Source organism: Anguilla rostrata, chromosome 17 (assembly GCF_018555375.3).
Source record: "Anguilla rostrata isolate EN2019 chromosome 17, ASM1855537v3, whole genome shotgun sequence".
NCBI lineage: Eukaryota > Metazoa > Chordata > Actinopteri > Anguilliformes > Anguillidae > Anguilla > Anguilla rostrata.
This window is the reverse complement of record NC_057949.1, coordinates 16650574-16677627: the sequence shown is the minus strand read 5'-3', so window position 1 is coordinate 16677627 and position 27054 is coordinate 16650574. Positions and strand designations below refer to the sequence as shown.

The 27054-nt window shown below is 41.4% G+C and overlaps 1 protein-coding gene and 1 long non-coding RNA gene across 5 annotated transcripts; one reads left to right on the top strand and one right to left on the bottom strand.

Moving 5' to 3' along the window:
• Window positions 1-229: 229 nt before the first annotated feature.
• LOC135243282 (uncharacterized) lies at window positions 230-27054 on the top strand. 4 transcript variants are annotated; one of them, XR_010326597.1, is made up of 5 exons: window positions 740-974; window positions 7938-8086; window positions 8858-8919; window positions 11941-12075; window positions 12454-12794. It is a non-coding gene; the product is annotated as an uncharacterized LOC135243282 (long non-coding RNA). The 4 variants fall into 4 exon arrangements; XR_010326596.1 differs by lacking the exon at window positions 12454-12794 and adding an exon at window positions 26598-27054 and having other exon boundaries at window positions 7938-8919; XR_010326595.1 differs by having other exon boundaries at window positions 7938-8919.
• On the bottom strand, window positions 14533-19363 carry dlx3b (distal-less homeobox 3b). The gene is made up of 3 exons (XM_064314989.1): window positions 18821-19363; window positions 16924-17108; window positions 14533-15893 (listed from the first exon to the last, which is right to left on the bottom strand). The coding sequence occupies exons 1-3, from the start codon at window positions 19158-19160 to the stop codon at window positions 15582-15584; spliced, it is 837 nt and encodes a 278-aa protein (XP_064171059.1). The 5' UTR covers window positions 19161-19363; the 3' UTR covers window positions 14533-15581.

Below are 27054 nucleotides of genomic sequence, written 5' to 3'. Positions count from 1 at the left end.
CGGGGATGAAATCGTTCTTCGAACCTCGGGCGCGATGGAAAGGGATCCGAAGCTGAACCAATGGGTATCGGGTCAAATATTTTACCTCCTAAACATCTGAACAAGCAAAACGGACGCTATTTTAAGAATTCCAAATGCTTTTATAAAATGGCCCTGCAAATTAAGGTAATTTGGCGTATAGCTTGTTAAATAAAGCTTTCATTCCAACAGGATAATTACAAGCAATTTACAGCCCACAGAATGTCTTTCTTAATATGAAAAAAATCACTGGGACAGGCTTGTTGGCTTCGGGAAGAAGAGAGCACATGGACCATCCTCTGTTGGTATGGGTCGAGCCGACTAATAGAAAGGTCATTATTACACCAAATTACTCGCAGGTGTAACGCAGAAGCAAGGCGAAAAAAAGAGGGAGAAAACGATGTGAAAACGGTATATTATTTAAGATGGTTGGTGCATATGCAGCTGCCAACAGTAAGCTTGTAGCTCTTTATTTTAAATGTAGCCAATAGTTGTGGATTACAAATTAAAATACTGAGATTTTTATGAGTACAAACGACCGAAAGAGAGGTTTGTCATTGAGATTTAAGCGTTGGAATGCATAGAGATGATTTTCGCCCCGGAGGTTTATATTGCTTTTACGTTTTGCATTTCGTCTTTTTTTTTTTGGTGGGGGGCGTCCTCAAACACACCAGTTGGGAAGGTAAAATGCGAACATTTTGAAGTGATTCCTAAAAATAAAATAAAAAACACTTTAAAAAAGCGGTGAAAATCGAAAATCACTGGGCTATTGTCTAAATACACGTTTCACCATAAAGGAGAAAGCAAAGTATTTCCATAACATTTAATCACGGACGCTTGATACTGGCGTATATTCTAATAGTGGTTCTTTCACCGTGTGGGATAATTGTTGATTGCAGCTCATTTGGATCTGGGAACCATTTTCCTGCACCTTCTGCGCGCTCAATAAGATGTGGGTATGTTTCAGACAAGTTGTTTATTAAACATAAATATTCGTTTCAGATACCCACTCGAATAGTCTATATTTCACGTTGTGATTTGCTGGGTACTGTAAAATATCGTCAGTACAAAATGTATTATACAAAATTGTAAAAAAAACAATATACCTATTACCGCAGTGAACAATTTTTATTTCAGTGTGTATACTCGTAATGTATTGCTTATACAAAAGTATCATATTTTAGCCCATATTAATTGTGTATGCATGTGTCATCTGATTGTATTATCATATTGTAATATGATGAATATCGTTTTAATGCTATGTATATAATGACATGTAGTCATTTGTCTGAATTAGATAATCAGCCGCTTGTGTTGTGCCGTTGGCATTCTTTTTTCTACCTTTATGGCATTCACTGTTAACGGCTTCAGTTAGTTATCTGACATTTTCCAACCGACGAACTCTTACTGAACTGATGGAATTGTGGAGTGGTGCACTCAACATTTTACAAAGTTAGTTAATCGTTGTCGTGTGATTCTTGGATTCTGACATTATTTTGTCTTTCTTCGCACACAGAATAAAGAGGAGAGAGTGTCCGTATTAATAATATGATTTCAAAGCTATTTTGATGCAGGTTTATCTCAAAAGACTACGGGACATTATTGCTAATGATTCATTTTAAATGTCTTTTAGTATTCTAATACTTCCTAATATTTATTCTGCTTGAAATTTTAAGTGCAACTTTCGTTATTGAGCAAACCTATCAGCCTGTTCCCACGGACCAAGACAGTATTATGATCAGCCATCATAATAGTAACACTGACTGTAATAATACATTTCAGAAAAAATTGTGGGCTGTATTAAATCAACATTTGTCCTTAGCCATGAGTTGCAAGTAAACACAAGCGTTGGCATTTTTTCTTCACAAACTTGGTTTGGTGAGCTAGTTTTAGTGACAGCTGATCTCGCCAAAATGAGCCTGAGAAGGAGTATTGCTTGTGAATGTTCGTCAGTGTTAAGGACATATGTTGATTAATCCCAGCCTAATTAATTAGTAATAACAGATACCTGTACTATGGCTCAAAATGACGTTTACTGTCCAGAGGGACTGAATACAGTCACTGATTGGCTCGCATGGAGCCAATGACATTGTGATAGTCCTCTAAGGACTATCCCCCCCCCTGTCCTGTAGTTCTGTCAGGTCCTTTAAAGCCACACCCCGTTTATCTCCCCTGAGGGAGTTTACACCCCACCCCCACAGCAAGGGCACCCACCTCAAACGTTTGGAACATGTAATCTTTTTTTTTGCCCTAGCGTTAATACACGCTCTTTAGAATGCAATTCGGTATCTGAAGTCCAAGTTTAAAGTGTCCTATACCTCGATAACGTAAGTAATTGTTTTTGGTCTTGACATCAGCGCTACGTCGTGGCGAGAGTTCTTCGACCCAGTGACAGCAATATTTTAGCAAGTGAAAATGAGCGCTGGGCGATTTGACTGCTCAGGTACATTGAAGGGTGGTGGGTCTTACTCCTATGGAAGATCATTAAAAACCCACTCCAGCAGAAATTCTACCGTTTTTTTTTTTGGTTTTAAAAAAAAACTCTTATCCTTTTCAAAACAGAAATAGGCAATTTGGGGGTGTGGTGATCTGGCTGGCCTTTTACTATATGAAAAATACAGCATTCATTTGATTTACAGATGCCATAACCCCGTACACAACTTGCACAGCCTGCCTTTGCGCTATTATCCATTTATATGGCTGGTAGTACCTCATCTAAGATCTTTAAGTTACAAGCCCTGTAAGTGTCTGTAACCACCATATAGAACAATCACCCATAGAGCTTTTCTGCATTTCAGTACCAATCTCTGAACACATTTTGAAGGTTTTCTTTGCCTTTCAGTGCAAGAGATCAACCCTAGCCTTAAACTTGAATGGATACCTACACTTATGCTATGATCTTTTTGCATAGATTCCACTATGACTGGTGTGCTGTTAGCAGGCTTTAGTTGCCTTGCCAACCCCGGACTGCTCTCATGGTCGTGTTAATGTTCACCTTTTTTGTAGCCCTTTGATAAACACTATCACCCCGTACGATTTTATGTGAGATTTTAATGATCTAATTTCTGATGCTCCATAGAGGTCTTGTCTCGCTGCCAGTCATTATCCATCTGGCCTAGCAGACAGGCCTGTGATCCCCCCCCCCCCCCCCCACCCCCAGCCTGCGTCGAATGCAAACCCAGCGATCGCCATTGCGTAGCCAAACTCCGAGATGCGTGCCAACGAGCGGAGATCATCAGGTCAAAGCGCCTCCGGAATATCCGGAGCGTGAATGTTGTCACGGACGCACATGTAGCCTACTTACCGCTGCGGGGGGACTTAGCGGCCAAAGGAAGGAGGAAGTTGGGGCCTCATGACTCTGCGCGAGGGCAAGACGGAGGAGAGCCACCGCCGCCGCCGCCGCCGCTGCTGCCGCGTAAATTCCCAGATAAAGGGACACAGGGTTGATTAATTCAGCAACCATCACCCTCCTTTATATACCCTCTTCGCATGCCGGCTTGGCAGTGATTATAGGCCTTGTTTACTTGAGGTGCAGAGGAAGAGAAGTGTTATTGAATGGAGTGGAAAGGCATCTCTGCAAATTATAGGCAATTTCACATCTTCAAGATTAGAATAATGGGAGCTCAATTTGGACAGGCAATGCAGCGCCTTCCAAACAGGGCAATTATGGGGGGGGGGGGCAGCTTTGGGAAACTGGAGAGAGCGTCAAAAAGACAGAAGGGGACAGAGTAACGGGAGAGGTAGAGAGAAAGGGAGAGTGAGAGAGAGGGAGATCTGCTGTTCATTGCTATCTAGGTACAGGCCTTTGCATCTGAGGTGTTTGATGAAGCTTAATTGCAGGATGCAAACAAGAGGAAGTGCGACGTATTGATATCACCCAGAATCCCAGCTGTCCCAAGAGGCAACAATTTCCAAGCAGCAACAATGGTCCTGATTATTGTTATTAGCGTGAGTGATCCGATAACTGCTCCAATAATTGTGATCTGCTTCCCATTCGTGCTCATGAACGCTGAGGATTTCGGTTTAATTTGATGGCTGCGGGGGAGGGGGGCAGCGCTGTCACCAAGCACAAAATCATAGAGGTTGCTACGGTGGGTGGGAGTTGGGGGGGTGGTGGTCACATGACCCTGCAGTACACAGGCCACAATTTACCCCCGCTGTGATCCTCGGATAGGGATCAGGAAGCAGCAGGAAGACAGCGTAGAGACAATCTCAATTACAGGTCCCTTCACAGACCCTGTTATGGACTGTTGTGGACCATGTTGGCTGCCTAACATGGTCATTGCCAAATCAGGGGAGCTTCTGAAGGTGGGACGGCCTTCCACTGGCAGGACAGCCTTTGGGGTGAACCAGGGGTCAAGCTTAGCCCACAGCTGTCAAATGCCTCGGGTGTTTTATTTTGATTTTTTTTTTTTTTTTTTTTGGTGCTTTGTTTTGCACCTAAATGACTACAATGAGTGATCCTAGGACAGGGCTGAAAGTCATATCTGGCTTCTGGCTTTGAACAAGTGCCCGACAGCTGCTCAGTCTCTTTGCCCGGTGACACTTTCCACTCTGCCAACTGCTCGACCTCCAGATAAACCCTCTCTGGTCCCCTCAAGACCCCCCTCCCCCCCCACACTGCCTCCAAGCATTTTTTTAAAACTTGATTTCAAAGTCCCCTTTTTGCCACAGATGGGCTTGTATACAGTATCATGTTCAAGTTCAGCAGTTCGAGTCAGCACATGCAAGTGAAATGGCTATGCCAAGCTCGGCTTCACCCCTGCTCTGACATCCCCCACCCCCCCGCCGCTCGCCAGACCACCCCCCCACACATACTCACACACACGCAGTAGACCACCCCATAATCTGCATGTTCATCTTTCATAGCCGTGCCTCCCCAGACAATAGCAAGCAGGCCCATGTACACTTGAGAGACCTCACATGGTGGAAGAGCCAAACTGGTACAGTCTGAGCCCCACTCTCAATGTGGATATGGGAGAGGGGGGGAGGAGGGAGGGGGGGAATACAGCTAAAAAATGTTTGCTAACTGGCTAACCCTCATGTCCTACCACCACCCTCACCCTGCATATCTATCAGCAATTTTGCATTATTCTCCTGTTTCACAGCTCACAATAAGAGGTCTTGTGTTTTGAGTCATAAAGTTTAATTTTCCAAAATACAATTTCTTCTGTGCGCACAACCTTCCTTGGCTAATGTTTGCGTATGAATTGAGGAGAACAGAGTTTCTGTAGTCGGGAAAACATTCGAGGAAGTGTGTGTGGGGGGGGGGGGGGCGAGGGTTTTGGATTTATTATTGTCCATGGAAGAGAAAACAAGTCCTTGGGCGGCCTGTTGTTCTGTTTCCAGAGACTTCTCGAGATCCCATCGGAAAACAAATTCATTAGCGGAGGGCCGAGCTGGCGGGACTCTGTCTTTATTGGGCCATTAAATCTGGGGCATGAAAGGTTTGCATTTAGAAACACAAGGTTACTCAGACAGCACTGCTTGTGGTAAATAAACTCCCTACTAGCCGTACCCCCAACCCCACCCCACCAGTACTCCTGTCTCTTCACTTACCAGCTCTTAAGACTTATTCGCTCCTGGAAACTGCAGCAGTTATGGAACCCTGGCGTGCATTTTGGATGCCAGGTCTCGTAAAAAAAAAAATTTTAAACCCAGAGGCGCGGACTTAGAGGTGGGCCAACAGCAAAGCCTCCGCTTTCAACGCCGTGGCTTCCCAGGAATGACCTCACAGATGCTAATGGAAGCCAGGCTAGTCGATCCAAGAGGACGAGGACCTGGGGAGATGGCCCGAGCGCCGCGTGCGTGTCTTGTCGTAGCTCTTTGGTTTATTGCTTTACGGCGATGGTCGGAAATCAATAGTGTGAAGCCCAGGTCCCAGTACAGCCAGAGTATAGAGCTGATGTGTGTATGCTCCACAGAGAAGTATAATACTATGGCCTATGGCCGGTATTCAATCAACAATTGTCCTTAACTTTGACTAACTGTTGAAAAAATTATATTTACTCATCACAGAAACGGTGTGGCAATCGCTAACACTAGCTAGCCAAATTGTGAAGAAAAAGTTTCATTGTTGCATTTACTTGCAAGTTAAGGACAAATGTTGACTGAATACAGGCCTTGGTCTCAGGGAAATCCTGAAATAACCTGTATAAGGGAACATTTACCTCTAAACAGAATGTGTTTGCTTTGTGAAATGTATTCTGAGCATGCTTACTGTCGTCTTTCAGTGGCCTGCTTACAAATGCAGTCACAACATTTTGTGAAAAATCTATGGAAAATCAGATTTATCAATATATGTGTTATTAAAACAGTGCACTTCATTTTAGCAGAAGATCATGTGCTGTGAGCACACCTATGAAGAGCTATGAAGAGCGAGTCATACTCGCATACCTCTTTGTAAAGTAGGGTAGATAGGTATATTGGATTTCACCTGAAAGTTGAAGTGACAACTGGACCACAGATTGTCAGTCAATGATAAATTCACTGTACATAAATTTGCCGTTGCTTATACTAGCCAATTATAATGAAAACGATTTAAATACAGATAAATCCTCCTTAATTTATCAATTAAATGCATAATGACAATGTAAAAGAAACTCATCAGAATTCCCCTATATGGATGGAGATTAATGGTTGCCTTTGGGTTGGAATAGTTGTGCCAGTATAATGGGGCCATATACAAGACAAGTTGCTGGGCTGTAATATTTTGGTATACATACCGGTTTCATCTACACAAATTTAGACCCCCCCCCCTATTAGATTCAACCCGATTGTCAGTCCCTCTCCTGCAGCGTTGCGCAAAATTTTATTACAGTCCCTCCATATTCCACCTCATCTCCTGCTTGGCATAATCTGGCTCTTTTCCTGGGTGCCCAGGCATTCTCAGTGGTCCTCCAGGGGGATACACACTCTGGGAGACCTCTGGAAATACTGGACTGCGTCCTCTCCAAGAGTTACAGACGGCCTTCTTTCTTCCTGCTGATATCTATTATTTCTATTTACTAATTTGTTCTGGTTTTCATGCCTGTAAAATTCCGTTTAGTACTCCCTTACCCAGTCACCCTTTGGTATGATATTTGTCAGTGGGTCGAGGGTTGATATCTAATCTGTATAGCTGATTTGTTTCACAGACGGCCTGACAGCCTTCTGTTCAGGCAGTGTGGGAAGGGGAGCCCCAGTCTCGGGTTGTTGCACTGGTATGGGAAAGGGGAAAGTGGGGCAATATTCTTTTTTCTTCCATGAATTTGGCACACCAACTCAACCACTATTAACTCATACATAGGGTCTATACTACTCCATTGAAACCCTTATTGTCATATATGTAAATCTAGAACTGTTGGTACTGTTTTAAATATGCTCTGGAAATGACATAAAATCGTTTGTTTTTGGTCTGGTATTGCCACTGAATTATCCAATACCCTAATTGTTCATGTTACAGTGTTGCCCAACCTCTTTCTCTTGAATGATGGCTCCTCACTGCAGTTCTGTGTTTTTCAATGCCGACTTCTTTTGGCTGCATTTACTGCAGCAAAGAAGACAATAGGCCTACTTCAGCAATGGTCTATTCCTAACCTACCACTCATGTCTACCTGGGTGTCTAATATGAAACGTATTGCTACTCATCAACAATCCTCAGCTAGTTTACAGGGAGCTAAGGGTAAAACTATTAAGGCATGGACAGTGTCATTGAAGATATTGGGAAGCCATTGTATTATGACCCCAGTGTTACCAATATATTCAATAAAACGTTGTTGACAAAAAAATATTTCAGTAAGTGGAGAGACTGGTTTTCTTCGAATAACTGAAAAGAGTTTTACTAGAGGCGGGGTGGAAACGGTAACCCAATCTGCCGGGCTCAATTTGAGAGCGTCTGTTCTTTTTTATTTTCCCTCTCTTTTCTACATACTTCCCAGTGTCGCTCTTCCGTCTGGGGGTGATGTCATCACTCGTCGGCCCGTCATCCCGAGCTCTGCCTGTCCAAATTATTTGGCGCGTCTCTCACTGTCGAGCGGCAACGGCGTTCCACATTCTTCTCTGGCACTTCAAGGGTTCTGTCCGGAAGGTAAGGTTGAAAGGTTCTGAAAATATAAACAAGAGAACACAGGGAGAAAAAAAAACGGAATTCTGCACCTTAACATCAGAATGAACAATTGGAACCAAACTGGTTTTGATCACAATCTCATTACCTGAAGCTGAGATATTTGAAGACATTTGAACGAGTCGGCACTTAGAAAGCGTGTTAGTTCTTTGTTTTTCAGACTTGGGACAGTGCAGTCCCTCTGGCTTTGGCGTTTTTCCTGAACTGGCATTACTGGTCCTCTGTACTTTGTAATTTGGTAATTCATAGCATATTTTAGCTTTTAATGTCCACTTGATGCCTGTGATTGCTATGTGATAGAAACATTTCACGTCTTTCTCCCTAGTATAAATTTGATTTAACGTAATTATTTCTTGTTATCTAATTTTGTTTAAATGTTTAATTTTCTTATTTTGTTTGGGAGTAGAGGATGGTTTGGGGTTAATTCTCACTTTGAAACTGTTATGCTTTTAAAATCCTGTTGACATTACTGCTAATTGTTTGAGAAAGGCAGGTAATTGCTTTCTTTTGTAAAGTTGGAATCATCTGTAAATAGTAGTCATCATTCTGATGACAGATAATAATTACTTTAAAATATGTTGCCATGGTATTTGAAATTGTAATCTTTGAGTAATATCTAGCAAAGTCTGATAATCCTTATAGATACATTCCTTCTGTCTGTACTATACATACTGAGTGTTTACAGTGTTGGCTAAGTGTGGTGTAAAATTACTTCCTACCTTGCAATGGTTTTAGAATGTGTCAAGACATTGCCATGACAACCATGAAATGATGCAACACAACACTGAAACATGGAGGTAAGGTACATGGGAAATGGTGAGGTGTACTGGTCAGAGCTAATCATACAGTATGTACTGTATATACTGTATATTCAGTTCTGTTTAAAGTCTGCAGTTTGTGGGAAAAGTGAACCACGTCTGTTTTTTTTATCCTTTGCTCTTCAAATGTATCAATCATTTATAAGGAGTTATGGCATATAGATGCCTTTCCTTCATTCACTTTGATGTTTTTGTATCTGATGAGAAAATGTTTATGATTATAAAGATGTTTATTTAACACTAAATTTCAAGGACTGACTAAAATAAAAGGAAACCTGTTTTCTTGACAGTGGCATTACAAATTGTGAATGCCGTGTCAAGAATAATTGGCACAAGCATTATGAACATACATACATGTTATAGGTCACCTTTCATCTTCTAACGCAATTTTCACTTTTGCTATGAAATCTATTCCTTCTGTTTTCCAAAATATAAATATTTTCCCATCTCCTATTTCCATTGCTGTAAACATCTCTCGTGTTGAAGTGTTAGAGCGTGTGTGTGGGTGTGTGTGTGAAATAAGAGAGAACACTCCCTGATGTTGCACGACACAAAAAAAAGAATAAATCATAAGGTGTCAGCCCGATGGGCTCATATGAACTAGACTTGCTGATTCAATGTTTTATACCTTGATAGCAGAGGTGGAAAATCTAGGTTCAGAGAGTAAAAGTTCTCTCCTATATTTTGTTCCAATCATCTGGATTTGCTCATTATCACAATTCTACAACCAGGAGGTTAATTAGTGAAATCAGCTGGCTGAGTTAATGGGTGGAAGAAACACATGGCTTTCTGACCCCTGGACTTTCCTCCTGTGTTTGATAAACATCACTAGCAAATGTGACTTAGAACCAAGCCATGCAATTGGATATTTGGTGTGTAGAACAGATATATCCATGGAAAGAGTATGCTGGTCTGGAAAAGCATACAGTATGCTTGGAATCATGCATGTGGGGGCCTATGGATTCGCTTTATGTGATTCCGTATGATATTTATGTGAGCGTTTAAAGGACGATCCCCAAAGGTGCAAGGACAGAGCAATGTCCTGTTCGCATTACACTGTTCCGCCCATCATTGTAACCGCATGAATAGTGCCTATTCTGCCGTCTAGTTCACTATTAATCAAAATTTTCAGTAAGCATGTATCTAAACTGCAGCCAGGAGAAGCAATACCAATAAATTGCCGCACTTGTTCTTTTAGTGCAGTCCCCGAGAGGACGATTCTCTCTTCAAAGACAAACAAAGTGATGTGTGAAATATGTTGGAGAGATAAAAAAAAAGGGCTAATGAATGCGGGTCTGTGTGCTCTTGCGAGAAGACGGCACAGGAAACGAGGTGGGTTTTACGCGCTTGCCGCCCGAAGCGTTTTCCATTATTAATGCGCGCAGCTTTTAAAGACCGCTGCCATGCTGCATATTTCACCAGTGACGAGCTCCCCGCCACGCCATGTACGGCTCGCGCTTAAATGGCAGACCGTACGAGGCAAGGTTTTCAGCGTTAATTCAACTCCGATGAAGGATAAAACATTTTACAGTTTTTCAGAATTTCACATGGCACTTAGTCGTTTTCATTTTTAAAAACAATTAATTGGTCACACTCTTAAAAAAATACACATACCGTTTGTATAGTATTCTAATACTGGCCTAGTTTGTTTTCTAATACTGGCCTAGTTTGTTTTCATAGTTCTGTTGAGAAATGTGATTAATCCCAAACTCTATTCTGTCACTGGCTCGTTCTTTGAAAATATTTTGTACAATTTAAAGTAAATTGTAGTATAGTATGTCCCTATGAATTACCCAGACACATCTTATATATTTAGCAAAATCGAATGGAAATGTGTTACGGTAATCACATTTCGCATTAGATATCGGCAAAATACCTGTGGCCTACCTCTGACCTTCCAGATAACTGTGGGTATGGTAAGTATGGTTCTCAAGTTCATCTGTCTTCTCTCATCAACCAATGAGAATGCATTGTGTAAGGAGGTGCCAATTATTTGCCTTGACAGCATATTGAGAACTGACAAAAACAAGCTTTCTTTCTTGTTAAGATTTTTTGAAGAAGGAAAACGGAAAAATCTCCGATGACAGTTTGATGGCTGTACCATAAATTTTACCTGCAGGGATTTTCACGAGCTAATGCGGCATATTGCCTTGATTATTTTATTTTGCACATTTTATATCAAAAGTTTATATCAAAATACTCTAAATGAGTATGAAGTTACTTGAAATTAGTTTCAGAAGTCCACAAACAAAATATTAATGGTGCAAATGTACTTTGTTCTCTTAAAATGAAAATTTGTTGATGAAAATGTAAAATAAAGTCTTGGATGATAAGAAACAAGTTAGTGTTTTAGAAGCAAACAGTATACAAGAAAATGAAACCAAAGTAGCCTATTTACTCTGGCTTAAACTGGGCTCGTAAAACTTGGAAGTGAAGTGATGCGTTTCTGTTTTCTATTAAATTGGAATAGTTCGAGTAAACTTCCATTCATATTTATGTGTTCTATGATGTCATCTTACTTATTTTGCACCTACTGCATGTAATTGAATGCTAAAAAGAAAAAAAAAAGCTCAAGGAAATATGCCTGTGTGTGCGTGCGGGAACACATGCGTGTGTGCATGAACGCTAAGAACATGTGCGTTTATCAGTAGGGGCTATAGTAAAGTATACGGCATACTTTATGCTGGAAAACGTCATGCATCCTGTTTCCTGGGGGCATTTCCGCGATACCCAAAACAGAAAGTCAGAGTTGTAAACAAATGATTAATTCAGTGAAGCTACATTGCAGCCAAGAGCCATGGATAATACTAATAATAGAATAGACCTTATAATGGCAGCAGTGTTATTTTATTGCTTTAAGTGGGTGGAAGATAATGACATTGAACAAATTGCATATATTTGTTTGTGGAGAATATTGTGGTTGGAGTAATTCCACCATATGTCCATCTTTAGGCACAGAGGGGCCCACTGCAATAAAGTATAAGTTGTGGATGTTTTCAGGTTGATCCTGTGGTTAAGATCCACGCTGCTAGGGGGAAAAGTGGGAGGTCATGGTCGGAAACTGCGGATCAAATGAACCCTGCTTACCACACAGAAAAATGCCTCACCACTGCCCCCTAGAGGACCGTGCATTTGGTGAGTAACAGGAAATTTTCCATTTTTTAAAAATATGTGAAAATTACACTAATCTATGGCTGAGAAACCCCGCCCCCCACTTCAACACAATGGTTAATGTTTGGTACCATTACCCAGAATTGCAATGGTGATTTAACATATTAGTCTGTGGAAATATCTATGTCTTGTTACAATTATAGCGTGCACCTAAGACATGCAGTTATTCAGTGTATAAATGTTTAATAATTAGAATGTTCTCAATGTTACCAAGAATGTACACATCAGACAAGGTGTTATGTTTGCCTGAAAACCTTTACAAAAAACATTTAATTTGTGAAATACGGAAAGTAATATTTCTAAAATAGGAATATATTATGACAGTTATACATGGACCCTCAGGTACTCTTTCAGGTTGGGGACCCCTTACAGAGACTTGACCTCTTTCTCTGAATGGGACACACAGGGAAGATGCCATTTTCAGATGCTGGTCATGTATGCACAGAGAACTTTACTTTGAAACCCAGACCCAAGGCGTGCACTAAGGTCAGTTAAATTAAGATCAGCTACATTTGAATATTGAACAGGTTTTATACTTAACACCTTTTAAATGCAGCATTTCATTTATCGTAAAAAAAAAAAAAAAAACACTATCAGAGTGTGGGCTGCATTAGTTTAACCAATCAGATTTCTGGTGACCTCACCATTTCCTCTATGACTGCAAATACAAAGAATTCATATGTATAACCTGATATGAAATGAATTTATTACATAAAGGTGTATGTTATTGATTAATTGACTTTGGACCGGAGATATATTACAATTGGATAGCTAATATACTTGTATATATACTAATATTGTACCCGTTGTAAAGCAACTATTGAAAAGAGGGGGAAAAAATGCACGATTCTAGCCGATGGGCCAGGGAAATTGTAATCAGTTAAAATCTGAATAAACAGAGAGAAATGTCTTCCTCCTGAGCTGTGTGGAGATACTGAGGGAAAACTGTGAGGATATATTTATATCGACCTGAAAGCGTTCTGAAGGTGTGGACCGCAGGGCAGACCTGTGTGTTTCCTGGAGCCACTGAGGCCTAACTCCTCAGAGTGGTGACCGGCTGCTGGGGTGTGCTGCACCCTTCACCACCGTCAAGTGCTTCGCAGTTAACATGTCATCAGGATTTCCTATGTCCATGGCAACGCACCATCAAAAAAAAAGAAAGTCCCCGTCTCGGGCCCGCGTCGGTGCCAACGTACACACCTTGTTTCCTAGCGCTGGTTTCACAGTCTCAGGCAGAGCCACGGCCAGACCAGCGGCTAGGTTTGTGCCGTCGCCATGGAAGCGTTCTGTTTTTGCCGAGGTAGCCGAGCCGCTCACCTGCTGCAAGGGCCTCGGGCAGGGCCTCAGAATCTGAAAAAAAGTCCCGGCGCGCCGAGGGTTAAAGTACAGCGTGTTCTTCCTGAAATCCTGTCAGCTTTCAACCTTTTTTTTCCCCCCTCCTCCTTTCTTCTTTTTGTTGAGCCTCTTGTTTGGTATGTGTGCGCCTGCAGCATTGTGAGTCCTCAGGCAAGAGAACATCTCCAGTAGAGACTTCTCACTCTTCTCCCCCCTTCTTTTTCTTAGTCGCTCTCTCCCTCTCTCATTCTCTCTCTCTCTCTCTCTCTCTCTCTCTCTCTCTCTGTTGTGTTCTTCCTTGTTATCTGGCAGCGGAATACTATTAAAACCCAGTGACTCCAGCATGTCTGCTTGCCTGTCGCCTCCTACAGCCGGTTTGCACGCAGCCCTCAAACCATAGCAGGGCTGCTCAGGGCCGCATCTGGCTGCGAGGGAGGCAGCGCAGTCAGGCTGAGCCAAAAGACTTAACCCTTTCCTGCCCATCGCTGCCAGCAGCTCACACACGTTACCTCTCAGGCAGCGTTTTGTGTAGGCTGAAAATATTCCTGTTCCCCCACTGTTAGCAAAAATTTGTGCTTATCCTAGCTTAGTAAAAACCTCGCTTCATCCGATAATTAAAACTACTTACTTATCTTAACTCATGCGTTTGACTTAATATTACTTTTCCTGAGTGTTATATGACCACTACTCTATGCCACTCTTCACAAAATAACTTCAGCCATAGGAATTTCAATGACTGGTATCGCATGAAATGCAATTTTATTTTAGCTGTTGTACCACATTAGATACTGGGTTTCAACTTCTCTGAAGAGGCTAATGAAGAATAAAATATGGTGAATTAACATGTGTTTTTTCATCATTATGTATATCATACTATTTAGAATACAATAATAGCCATAACACATACTTAACTAACTAAGGTAATAATTGTGGTAATTTAGGATGCCTCCTATCAATGTTTTATACTATTTAGAGTCGTGATGGAAACAATTATGACTTCAAGATGACGGAAGAACCTCAATATTGTGTATTTTCTGCTGACCCAGCATGGGCACGTGGACACGTTCACACACGCACACTCAAGGGTTAATTTCTACACAATTTATTCACTCATTAACAGAATAATACATTCTATAGTTACAAATAATTTCAGGAGTTATTTTAAAGGTTCAAGCACCAAAGTGAAGTTTGCAATTAAAAAGCGATGTGTATTTAGTGGTTTAATTTTTCATACAAAACAAAGCTCTATTTACAGATTTAAACTTTTTTTGTTTGTTTTTTTTTACAAAATATATAAATAATGACCTGAGTTTATATAGCACATATGGTTTACACTCTACCTATATTTACCATGGGTTATACAAGTAGGCAACCTGCAAAATCTGAAATATTTTTGTTCTACCATTTCAAATGAGTTATTGCAAAGAGAGTCATTTTCATTCCTACCATTAGACATTAAACAACGAACATGATAAAACAACCGTCATTAATAATTTAAGAAAAACACAACAGAGCACGTAACAAGCCTAGTGATATAACCCTTAAGCAAACATAGTGTATTTTCCTAAATCAATGTTTTCCAAAGTCAAATAAACTATTTCATATATGTCTAAACACATGTCATATGACAAATATATAAATTACTGCAACTCCCATGGATATTACTCGATGCAAGTATTGCCAAACTTAAATTGTCGATGTATTCAAAATTCCAAATCTACGAAATTTGCAGTAACTGACACTTTGCACACTAGCGATGACAGTTTCGACATATACAAAAATATATATTTTTTTACATTTTGAACTTTTAAATGCTAGTATATATCACTTTTTGGTAGGCCTAAGGTAACATAAGCATAGGACATAGTAGGAACCATGTACTGTAGTGTCGCAGTTCTCCTGGTGCCTCAATCACGTGTTCAGACCGTCCGAAGCAAAACAGTATCTTGCATTTACGTGTATTCCCGGAGTCAGCTTATTTATTGGGATTATTATTCATTTTTATTATCATCATTATTTTATTTTCTTCTTTCTGAAGTCGATTGCTTGGGTCGAATACTATCATGATGAAAATCAGTTGCATGTAAAAGTCTTTTTTTTTCCCCTTTTGAAACATATAAACAAGTCTTTACAAATTAATACACTGCCCCCACGCTTTGCGGCGGCGGAGTGTGATGTACGGAGCCCGGGTGCTGTAAATGAGATCCTTGCTGGTACCAGTGACTGCTGTAATCTTCCATATAGGATGGCGAAGAGCTCAGTGGTGGCTGGGGAAGCTGCCCCCTGCTGGCGGGGTTGCTGTGAGCATTATTGTCCCAGACGGCCGGGGATGGCGGTGAATTGCAGGCCATGGAGTCGCTGGCGTTGGGGCTGTGATCCAGTGGTACTTCTCCGTTCTTGTACAGCTTCTTGAACTTGGACCGCCGATTCTGAAACCAAATCTTGACCTGTTTGTGAAGAGTAAGGGAAACGCATTATTTACGAATCCAGAATCATCTTATCTACACGAAATCAAAGTGTATTTATGTATTTATTCATTTGACCATAAATGGATATTAATAATGAAGGGCGATGTTCTATTGTGCGACCAGGCATTTGGGGATAGCCTACATGATGCAAAATGCTAAAACTCTAGATTCGGTCAGATGATTTGCAAAGGGACGGTACACAATTAATATAATCTGCAAGGACAGTCTCATTCAAAATTATGCTTCGCGTGAGCCCTCATTTGGCCTACGCGGTGAATACGCACAGGAGCGTAATTGTAGTTTCCTTACTACTAAACACACCAAGTACTAATATCCTCATAAATAACCCGATGAAATCCACCAGTGTACATAATCAGCGGCTTTTATGTGATGTAATGAAAGGTTTTGTGTGTACACATTTCATATTCTGCCGGGTCTCAGAAGTTTTAGTTCGGGAGTGCCGTATATACGACCTGTCCGCAGCAGCTTTGTCTAAGTATACATAGCCTACCATTAGATTGTGGCGGGCACGCATACTGTAACAATGTTCAAATTAAAATGATTAATCCATGTCACTGTGCATTGTATAGGCCTATCTTTGCCATCTGCGACTGAGCCAAACTGGGGCCAACTGGTGAAAAGATTTAACCAATTTTTCTGTCCGCAGTAAACGTGGCAGCCTACGCTGCCTATTTTAAAATTGGAACAATTTTCAACGTTCATTACAACTTGGATGCAACATGATATAATTGTTAAACAAACCAGCATTTTCATGTGACAAGCAGCCGCTTTACCACTGCACGTGTTATATCCCCTGCGTGATTGTGTGTATCCATGCTACTGTTTTGTATATAGGCCTGTTTATTGGATAAGTCAACACACTCCACCACTGTAAATTATTCAGTGGCTACAATATCTAGTGCAGCTAGCTTATTTTCTATTTTTCTTAATGATTGGTTACGAACATTGTAACACTTAGGTTATCAGAATCGACTTGTTCTGCACTTACCTGCGTCTGCGTCAAGCCAAGTTGAGCCGCCAGCTCGGCTCGCTCAGGGAGAGCCAAGTATTGAGCCTTCTGAAACCGCCGCTGCAGAGCAGCTAACTGGTAGCTGGAATAAATAGTGCGCGGCTTGCGGATTTTCTTCGGCTTCCCATTTACCATGCGCACTTCAGGCTCTGGTTCTTCTTTAACTGAAATTAAATAGAATAAATACATAGTAAATACATGAAATTGCGCACATATTTTTAGGCTACATGTTTACTTGATAATTTAGCAAATAAAAAATAATCAACCACACTTTTATATCCATTGGCTCTTAATGAATGTCCGACTAGCACCATTTCAAAAACCCACGTATACAGACACACACACACACACACACAACATTTAAAAACACTTTTGGTAAACGTCAAGCAAAAATCTTGTGATTTAGGCGCTCATATATGCGCATTTTTATGCGCGGTTTTTGTGAACAAAGTCAGATATAAGACCTTGTTAGAATAATACGTCCTGGTAAATCGGCGCCTGTGCTAACAGTCCTGACACCTGATATGCTGCGGACTTTCGGGTACATACCCTCGGCAAGGGGAGGGACCACGGAGGTCTTGCTAAAAGAATCGCAGCACTCACCGAGTTGAGTTTAGTAAGTAAAATATTTATATAATTTATTTTTTATTTAAGTATGATAATTATTACTGTTTATTACACGTATATTTGTCATTACAGAAGTAAAAGCGAGTACAATGTGTGCGAGTATAATGTAAAATATTATAAAGTAAAATAATTTTTCTTCAATGCGGATGTATAATTTTAATTTTTAACGATTTAATGTGCACGAATACAATATTAACATGTTCGCAAGTCAACGCATGCCTTCTTATGGTAAATTATCATAATCAATTTTTCATCATGTTTGTCTTTTAATATATTATTTGTAAGGCAGTGCAAAGTCATTTTGTTATTTTGAAAGTATACTGTACCTGCACACTAATCGTCCGCTATCTCGTAGTTATTGACAGAATGCAATGCAACATTTTGAATAAACCATTCTGTTTCACATTCTTGTTTTATAAATTCTGCGCAGAATAATCACTTAGGCCTATAAATATGCAATATTTTTACTTGAATAACCGTTGTTTGATTGGTGTGGAGCAAAAAAGAAAAATAGAAAATAATAAAGGAGAGAGCAGGAACAGAATTCTTAACCGCAATCCAAAACAGATTTTAAATACGTTTCAACCCACATTGAAACCTGAAAACTGATTAGCAGTGCCGTTTCCTCTGCTCCTGCAGGCTGTTGCCTAAGTTGCTGACGGATGTTGTCTGTCGCGCTCCTGGTTTTACTCAGCTCGCGCTCAAAAATGTTCAACTCTTAACTTTATGCTTGGCAACATTCGATATAACGATACATTATTTGGGGGGGACATATAAAGTAAATATAATTGTCAGTGGCATATGTTAAAAGATGCTATTTGACGGCTTAACCAAAACTGAAAACATTTTCAGCGATGCGTTCACATATGGTTATTTCCTGTATGCGAGGACAAGAATTAAAAATAGGCTACTACTTACCGACCAAGAAGCACATCGGAACTACCCTAAATCTCAGAACATCGTATCTTATTTCATCATTGTATCTTAAAAGGGTATCCAATTGCAAATTTAGTGAGGGTTTGTGAGGATAGAAGCTACATTTCACGTACGTTTATTCAATCAGCATTGAGGGAAAAGTTTAATCGGTGTCAGTATCCGATCATCGTAAATATAACACGCAGTCCCAAAGCCGAATTAAGCGAATTATAATTTAAACCAGGAGGTATTCACATAAAACAAAATGTGAAAACCCAAAGTTGTCAAATAATCCACAAGGTTTTAAGTGCGCGCGCGGCTTACGGTGTCTTACCTATGTCCTGAGGTGGCGTCTGGAGTTCCCTGTTGTAATGTCCGTATTGTCTGTATGAATGGGAGAAGGGGTATTCTGATTTGGTGGGGTAGGCCCCCGCACCCCCCATCCCATTTAGATTAAACTGGTGATACGGGTACGGGTTTATGGGCTGCGAGTACGACTGGCCGTGGTAGTAGTCGTGTTGACCGTGTACCGTTTGTCCACTGTAGTAACCCATATCCGTCGCAGAAGACTCTGGCAGAGTCGGGGAGTCTTTGGCTGCGGAATGGCAGTTCATAGAGCCAGGGAGTTCGGATAAAATGTTCGTTATCTTCTTCTCAAAAGTCTGTCCGCTCATCGTGCGTCGCCGCCCGCTGGAAGCAGGAACGTCCAACAAATATGATATAACAAGCTCTCGGTGCCGAAGTTGCTGAAAATCTAACTTCAGGAAGAATAACGCGGCAAATACAAATAGAATTTGCCTATGTGGAGCATAAATCCTTAGAGACTGTCCCCGTCTAATTCTCTCGGCGATACTGCTTCACTGTGGCACCACTCATCCAAGTTGAACTCTTAATTATAGAGCGTTGGGGTGGATGCTGTGCTCCTATTGGTTCTGGCAAGTTTTTTTCTCCCTTACTTGCCCCGAAGGCTAAACAGAAGAGTCGCCCAGATATTCTCTCCTCCCCTCTGCAAAGCGTCCACATAAACCTTCCTGGTGCCAGACGTCAGGCGCTGAATTTAGGTTCACTTTGATGGATTTTATTGTTGTTATTATTATTATTATTATTGATCTAAGTTTTTAAATCTCTTTGAAATGTAGTTAAGCAAACAAGTCACACCTGCAAACAAAAGTGTTCTATTGATATTTAGCCTATATTTTGCTTCAATTGATTTTTTACAGACATCTCTGTATTTATTTATTTATTTGTTTGTTTATTTATTGCTTATATTACTGCACTTAAAAATCCTCTAAAGCACTGGGTTGGCAGATGCTGGTTTCTTCAAATAGTAAACCAAAATGAGCAACGATTAAGTCCTGAAGAAGTTTGAGGCACTTAACATAGTCCTCCGATGTCGTTCGGTTCTATGGTTCCTAGCTGGATAGCCGCCTACAAGTCGGCGTGCGTGCATTTGAATGAAAGAGTACTTGGGCCGTATTTTGTTGCTGGGGGCCAGTGGGTGAAAGATTGATTCGATAAGGGGATAATGCCCAAGGCCGCCTCCGGGGGGTTCTCTTGTTCTGACCCCACGGTAGCTAGGCGTGGCAATACCTGAGCTTCCAACAACCCCCCAACATTAGCTTGTACAATGAGCGGCTCACATAAAATTGTCAATGCACTGGTTTTGTTCAATTAACCGCTTCGCTTCTGGCAAAGTCGACATGCATCCATGCATGCACACTATACAGTCGCCAGCAACATAGATACAACCTGTTGGCTTACACAACGTTTAAAAAGTTCCTTCTGCAAGTAGTAGGCCTTTATGCTATGGATCTGGAATAATTGATGTTGTTTAAAAATGCTTTATTGTGTCGTCATAAAAGAGACAAAAAAACTCGACATGTTCTCTCCATTGGCTTTTTAGCCCGAAATAACCTTCCATTATGGTTTTGTAAAACACAATTAACTTCAGTGAATGATCCACTGAGAGTCAAGCAGTCGGGAAGGCCTTTGCCGCTACATTAATTCATGATGCTGAGCTATTTCAATGAAGACAAAAAAGCAATACGAAATCAAACGGTTCCTTATAGCTTTCTTTTGGCAAAGTCAATCGAAGGCATTAGGCTACTGCAAAGCGATGTAGCATTGTCAGTAGAAATGAGTATATGGATAGACTCGGTAGGAGTTACATACAACAAATACTATGTATTTATGTACAAATATATTTAGAAATGTGTGTGTATTTTATTTTGACAACCAAGCTCAGGGAATACCAATATCTTCCAATGAATTACATGGTACAACAGTGCCCCCTGGTGTTTTAGTGGATTAACTTATTTTTCTTTCGTTTAAAAACATTTTTTAAACCAAATATTTAGTGAAGTATATTTTTGTTTATTGAAGGTACGTACCCATAAATGTTTACTGAAGTTCGTGTTGAACATGGCAGTAACCTTTCGAAATTTTGTGCCAAAATGCAAGAAATTGTATGCCTATCTAAAGATTTTGACTTTGTTTCGCAAAAAATAATTATCATCATTAATAACTAATCCGTGCCCCTAAATGTCAATAAAGAGAAATCTGACGTTGCATAAAGATTCCCGATAACTCCTAGCCTACTCGAGTCTCGACGTCGCATTGCATCTTTCATGGGGTTTTGCTACCACCTTGTGGAGGTTAAAGGATACCTCGGATGTTTGCATTGCATTACAATCGCCTTGTAGACCTTGTTGCCCGTAAAGAAAGCTTTTTTACCTGTATTCCAAGTGTTAAGTGGACATGTTCAGCAATAAATTATTGCCGTTATTACTCGCCCACTTACATATAATGGCTATCATAGCTTGACCTACACATCTTTTTTGCACCTCAATTTTTCTCAATCATAATTGATGCAATGGTGCATTTAAAGCAAATCAACGCAATACTGTCATTATTAATTCATAATGTGTTTGAAAAAATCATATTGGTTCCTCAGAATGAATGTATGGAAATGAATGACAGCAATGGGGCACTTGGGGCAGATGGGGATGATGCTCGGGCACCCAGAGCAACCTGTGATTAACAGCGCTACAGTGGTGTTTAGGATTGACAGTGCTACACTGGTGTTCAGGATTGACAGTGCTACAGTGGTGTTTAGGATTGACAGAGCTACACTGGTGTTTAGGATTGACAGTGCTACACTGGTGTTTAGGATTGACAGTGCTACAATGGTGTTTAGGATTGACAGTGCTACAGTGGTGTTTAGGATTGACAGTGCTACACTGGTGTTTAGGATTGACAGTGCTACACTGGTGTTCAGGATTGACAGTGCTACAGTGGTGTTCAGGATTGACAGTGCTACACTGGTGTTTAGGATTGACAGTGCTACACTGGTGTTTAGGATTGACAGAGCTACACTGGTGTTCAGGATTGACAGTGCTACACTGGTGTTTAGGATTGACAGTGCTACACTGGTGTTTAGGATTGACAGTGCTACACTGGTGTTTAGGATTGACAGAGCTACACTGGTGTTTAGGATTGACAGTGCTACACTGGTGTTTAGGATTGACAGTGCTACACTGGTGTTTAGGATTGACAGTGCTACACTGGTGTTTAGGATTGACAGTGCTACCCTAGTGTTTAAGATTGACAGTGCTACACTAGTGTTTAGGATTGACAGTGCTACAGTGGTGTTTAGGATTGACAGAGCTACACTGGTGTTTAGGATTGACAGTGCTACACTGGTGTTTAGGATTGACAGTGCTACACTGGTGTTTAGGATTGACAGTGCTACACTGGTGTTTAGGATTGACAGTGCTACACTGGTGTTTAGGATTGACAGTGCTACACTGGTGTTTAGGATTGACAGTGCTACACTGGTGTTTAGGATTGACAGTGCTACACTGGTGTCTTAATTTATTCTTTCTGCTGGAGCGGCCGGTGAGGTCTTTCCGGTGGCCCAGAATGCCAGGCTTTCCATTTGTCCTAAATGGGCAACCTGGCTCTTTTCTTTTCTATTCATTCATTTGCTTTTTCCCCGTTTCAGAATGGCCAGTCATCAGCAGCGATTGCTGCAGCCTCTGTAGATGATTTGGGTGAGCATAGATAAGCATGTGGCTCAAGTCTGCGCAAGCCTGTTTCAGAGGAGCAGGTGCAGCTCTCCGGGTTGGGGCGAGGGGGGTGGGTGGCATTGACCATTGGGGGTAACGGCGTAATGAGATGCTGTCATCCCGCCCGGCTGAAACCCCGCCCACCCCTGGGCAATTGTGCGCCGCCCTGCTGGGTTGCTGGCCATTGGCCGGAGGGCACGGTCTAGACCAAATGCTGGGGAAGGGGGTTTGGTAAGAGCGTTTGTCTGGCAGTCGGAGGGTTGCCGGTTCGATCCCCTGCCCCGGGTGTGTCGAAGTGTCCCTGAGCAAGACACCTAACCCCTAACTGCTCCAAACCAGCTGATTGGTACCTTGCATGGCAGCCTTTCACCGTTGGTGTGTGAGTGTGTGTGCGAATGGGTGAATGAGAGGCATCAATTGTAAAGCGCTTTGGATAAAAGCGCTATATAAATGCAGTCCATTTACCATTTACCAAGTACAGTACCTTTACACTGAGCCACCAGCAGCCGCAATCTGGCTCCTTTTTATCCTGTGGGGTGGACTCCATGCGACCTCAGCATAGTGGTATTCATCTTTTTTTCAAAATGAACTTATCCATTATGAACAATAAAAATCAATGTGTGTAAAGGAATATACTATTTTAGGCTGTCTTTCTATATCTCAATGATGGTGCCTCTCTTTTGACCTCAGGCCAATATCTGAAATAGGTGTTTTATCCCACACTACATTTTTAACGCAAGCCAAAGCAGCTTTGAATCTGGGGTGAGCATCCTGTTTGAACTGAACATATTAGAACTGGTTAAAAAAACTGAAACTAAATGTATGTAATGACTGGTAAATGTTTGTAACGAGCAGTAAATGTATGTAATGAGTAGTAAATGTATGCTCATTTTACATGAAACATCTATAGTATCTTCTGGCTGTGACATGTAGCCATGGCCAGTTTCAATAGCCCCTTTTAGATAAATCTCAAGTGCTTGCCTAGAAATAGAAAATGGGCATTACCTACTTTTTATCGTAAGGTGCCCATCAAACAATACACCACAAACTAGGCCTGTGCCAGAGCTTTGCGCCACATCATAGCTGGAGGACAGAGGAATGAAAATATACATGTTTAAGTCCTTGTGCCCGTGGTCCCTCAAGCTCAGCTGGAGAGAGTTCCCACACACCACGCAAATGCATGCAGTTGCCAGTGTGAATCACAAGAGGTCTCCAGATGTCATCGAATCACCAGTGCCTTTACGGTATTGGCCCAAAACGGCTTGCTTCTCTCATGGATTATTTTGTTGAACTGTAATATAAATAGAAAACATGTTTTAAGTATGCACTGTGATTTGTCCTTTACTCTCTTGGAGAAGGCAGAGAGGGTAGCAAAAAAGTGTGTGGAGGAGCAAAAGCCCAACCAGGGTTACAGGGGGATTCACACGTGAGTTGAGAAGGGCCACCCTGTGGACTTTGGTACACGCCTCACCCCAGTTCCAAATGATTTCTCTAGAAGTGGTGATGATGGTATTCTCATAAATCCACGTTTGAAGGTTTGAACTTTAACAGTCATTTGAGTGGTTGCCAAGGAGAAGAGGTACTGTATATTCCCAGTACCGTAAGACTGCAATTACAGGATTATGTAGCTTTGCCTAAATGGCATGATCCCATGTAACATGCCAAGCGTAACTGGCAGCTTTTTGCCTGCAGTGACTAATTTTAACAGTTATCCCAGCCCTTTTTAAAAATCTGAATGAGCATGACCCTTCAATGGACAAGTGTTATAACATGCACCACACCGAATGCTTGTAATGGTGACTGCGTCTAATGTTCTTCAGAAAGAACAAGGAGCATCCTCCCTTGTCTAATGCAAGTTTGTGCGGTAGAAATTGCTCAGGTTTTTAGTCGGGATGACTCAGGGTGCCTCCTATACAGAGCCACACCCATGGGTCCTCAACCCTAATTATCCGCACAGCTAAGCCACAGACATTTATGTAGAATAATAGAGGATTCTGGGTACTTATCATGTTAAGACACTGTTTCAGCACATGCTGCACAGTCAGTCTTCCACCAAATTCTGACCACATATCTGAGACAGTACCCAGCGGGCCCATGGGATGGATAATAATGCATAATTAGCTTTAGTTTTGCCCTGGGAAGGAGGGTTTTTAATGCACTGCAAACTAAGTCTGTCTTTACAAGTGATTTAGTCTTTAGTAATGAGACTTAAAATCCTTCATATCAGCCTGTCATAAGCTACTGTTTGCTTAACAAGTGAAATTTTCTTACCCCACTGACAAATCCTGAAATTAGTCAAACTGTCTCACCTCATTGGCAATATTTTTGTGTCATTTAGCAAAAAACAGAAATATGATTTAAAGTCTAAATATAAGACTAAAATACTTGTTGAGATTTACTTATTTTTTGTGTTGGACTGTCCTTATCTGATTGCACATCAGCGCTATATGGCACCTGCAGTTTGTCTGGGCCGACTTAACTGGTGAATGGAGGGGTGAAAAGATGCGGAATCCTGGAGTCACATGTTTCAGAGCACGAGCATGTGTTTGTCTGCTCTCTCTTAAACTGGTAGAGAAGGCTGTGGCAATGAGCGTGAACACACACAAACTGGGCACCCCCCAATGTATTTGCATTTATGCTTCAATGTGCCATCTTCTTTTTTTTTTGCATCTAGATAACATCTGGGCTGATGGTAAAATGAATTACACCACCCTAAATGCCGCATGTGACATATGAACCCTGTGTATCTGTGTGGGATGCGACTGCAGAAGGCTGCAGAGTTGTGTTTTAGTGGGAAACTGGAAAAATGTGTTGGTGATCCTCAGTACCGATACGGCACATGGCATCAATTAGCGAAGATATTCCTGCGTCCGCACGCTGCACTATATCCTATATCGGTTCCTAAAACTACAGTCCTGTACTCCTCAGGTTCACTTTCATGCTTCACAAGTTTTATTGGTGATACATTTTACAATCATTGTTTTTTTTAAAGTTATGAAGGCATGTCTATAAAATCTCTAATCTCTCTTTTCCATCTCCGCTCAAAGTCTGGACATGTGCTTATGTTGATCACATTTAGCCTACCGACTTAGTTTGGAGGAATTTTTGTTCCTTAATGGTTTTGCCATCTGTTGAAGCCAATTTGTGCTGGTGACCCCACTTTACTGCAGAACTGAGCATTGATGAGCAGCACTAAGTCAGTAAATTAAATCCTTGTATTGTTTTCATTTTACATCAGTGTACTTAGGGCATGCATACGAAATGAAAGTTTTAAACAAGCGATGTCTAAGGCTGATGGCCCATCAGAGTCTTTATGGAGAATTTATAGAGAAATTATACTTTATAGATTACATCCACAGTCATTAATCATTTTGTAATAGCAAATCAGGGAGAGTTCACTTTCCGGGGTTTTTGATATTATTTCTTATTTTAGGTATGTTTTTGATTGGCCCAAACATATTTAGTATTTAGTTTTTTTTTTGCATTTGAAGTTTGTGGTCAAAAGCAGGGTTTTCAGCCTTTTCTGATCCAGGGACCCCCTCCTGGGCTCCTGGGGCCCACTGTGTCTGCTGGTTTTTGATGTGCTCGTTTAAGTCACTGATTGGCTAAAGAGTCTGCCTTGTTTCGGAGGCCTAAACTGGCTGCTGATCGAGAGGAAATCACAAAAACCAGCAGAGACTTCTGTCCTTCAGGACTGGAGTTTACGACCCCTTCTCTGTGGGGTTAAGAAGAGCAGGTGTGTGATTATTGTACAAGGAAGAGTTTGGAGACACCGCAAGCTGAGATCTGTAGTGTGTGGATGGACTTTTACGCTCGAGATGTCTGTCTGGTTTTATTCCTGCTTCTGAGGTATGTGTAAGGACACTGGAGTATTTTCAAGCAGATATCAGTTCATCTCGCTGAATTATTGCTTTTTAAAAAAATTAAAAAAACTTACATATATGCAGCCCTTGCACTCACAGTCCTTATCCAGATTTCCACAAACGTTTGAAAATGAATCTTCATGCGGTTTCATACTGTATTTGTCTCTGAACGTTTCTGCAGTGACAGCATAACGCTGGTGGCGTACTGAAACATCGGAGCGCAGTGACCCCCGGGAATCGGCGAGGATTGTTAGACGAAGGCTGGGACGTCCTCCAGACGGATGACTTTGGCGGCCCGACGGAGCGGAGAGAGGGAGGACGGTGAAAACCCAGCGGGCCGCCGAGAGGCTCGGAGGACGTCCTCACTGCCTTCGCACGGAGGTCAGAAAACGCATCAGTCAGAGTAACCAGGAGTCTTTAGGGGGGGAAGAAAGCGATGAAGGCAATTTCGGGCGGGCATGGAAAATTACAGCTCCCTCGAAAGACGTAATTCAACCTGTTATTTGGGGAGCCTGCTTCTGTGGTTAATAAACGGTGCCACTCCCCTCACTTGCCCTTTGACCCCAACACCCCCCCCTCCCCCATAGGAAAGCAAAAAATAGCAGCACAAAGAAATCAGACTATAAGCATATTGCCTA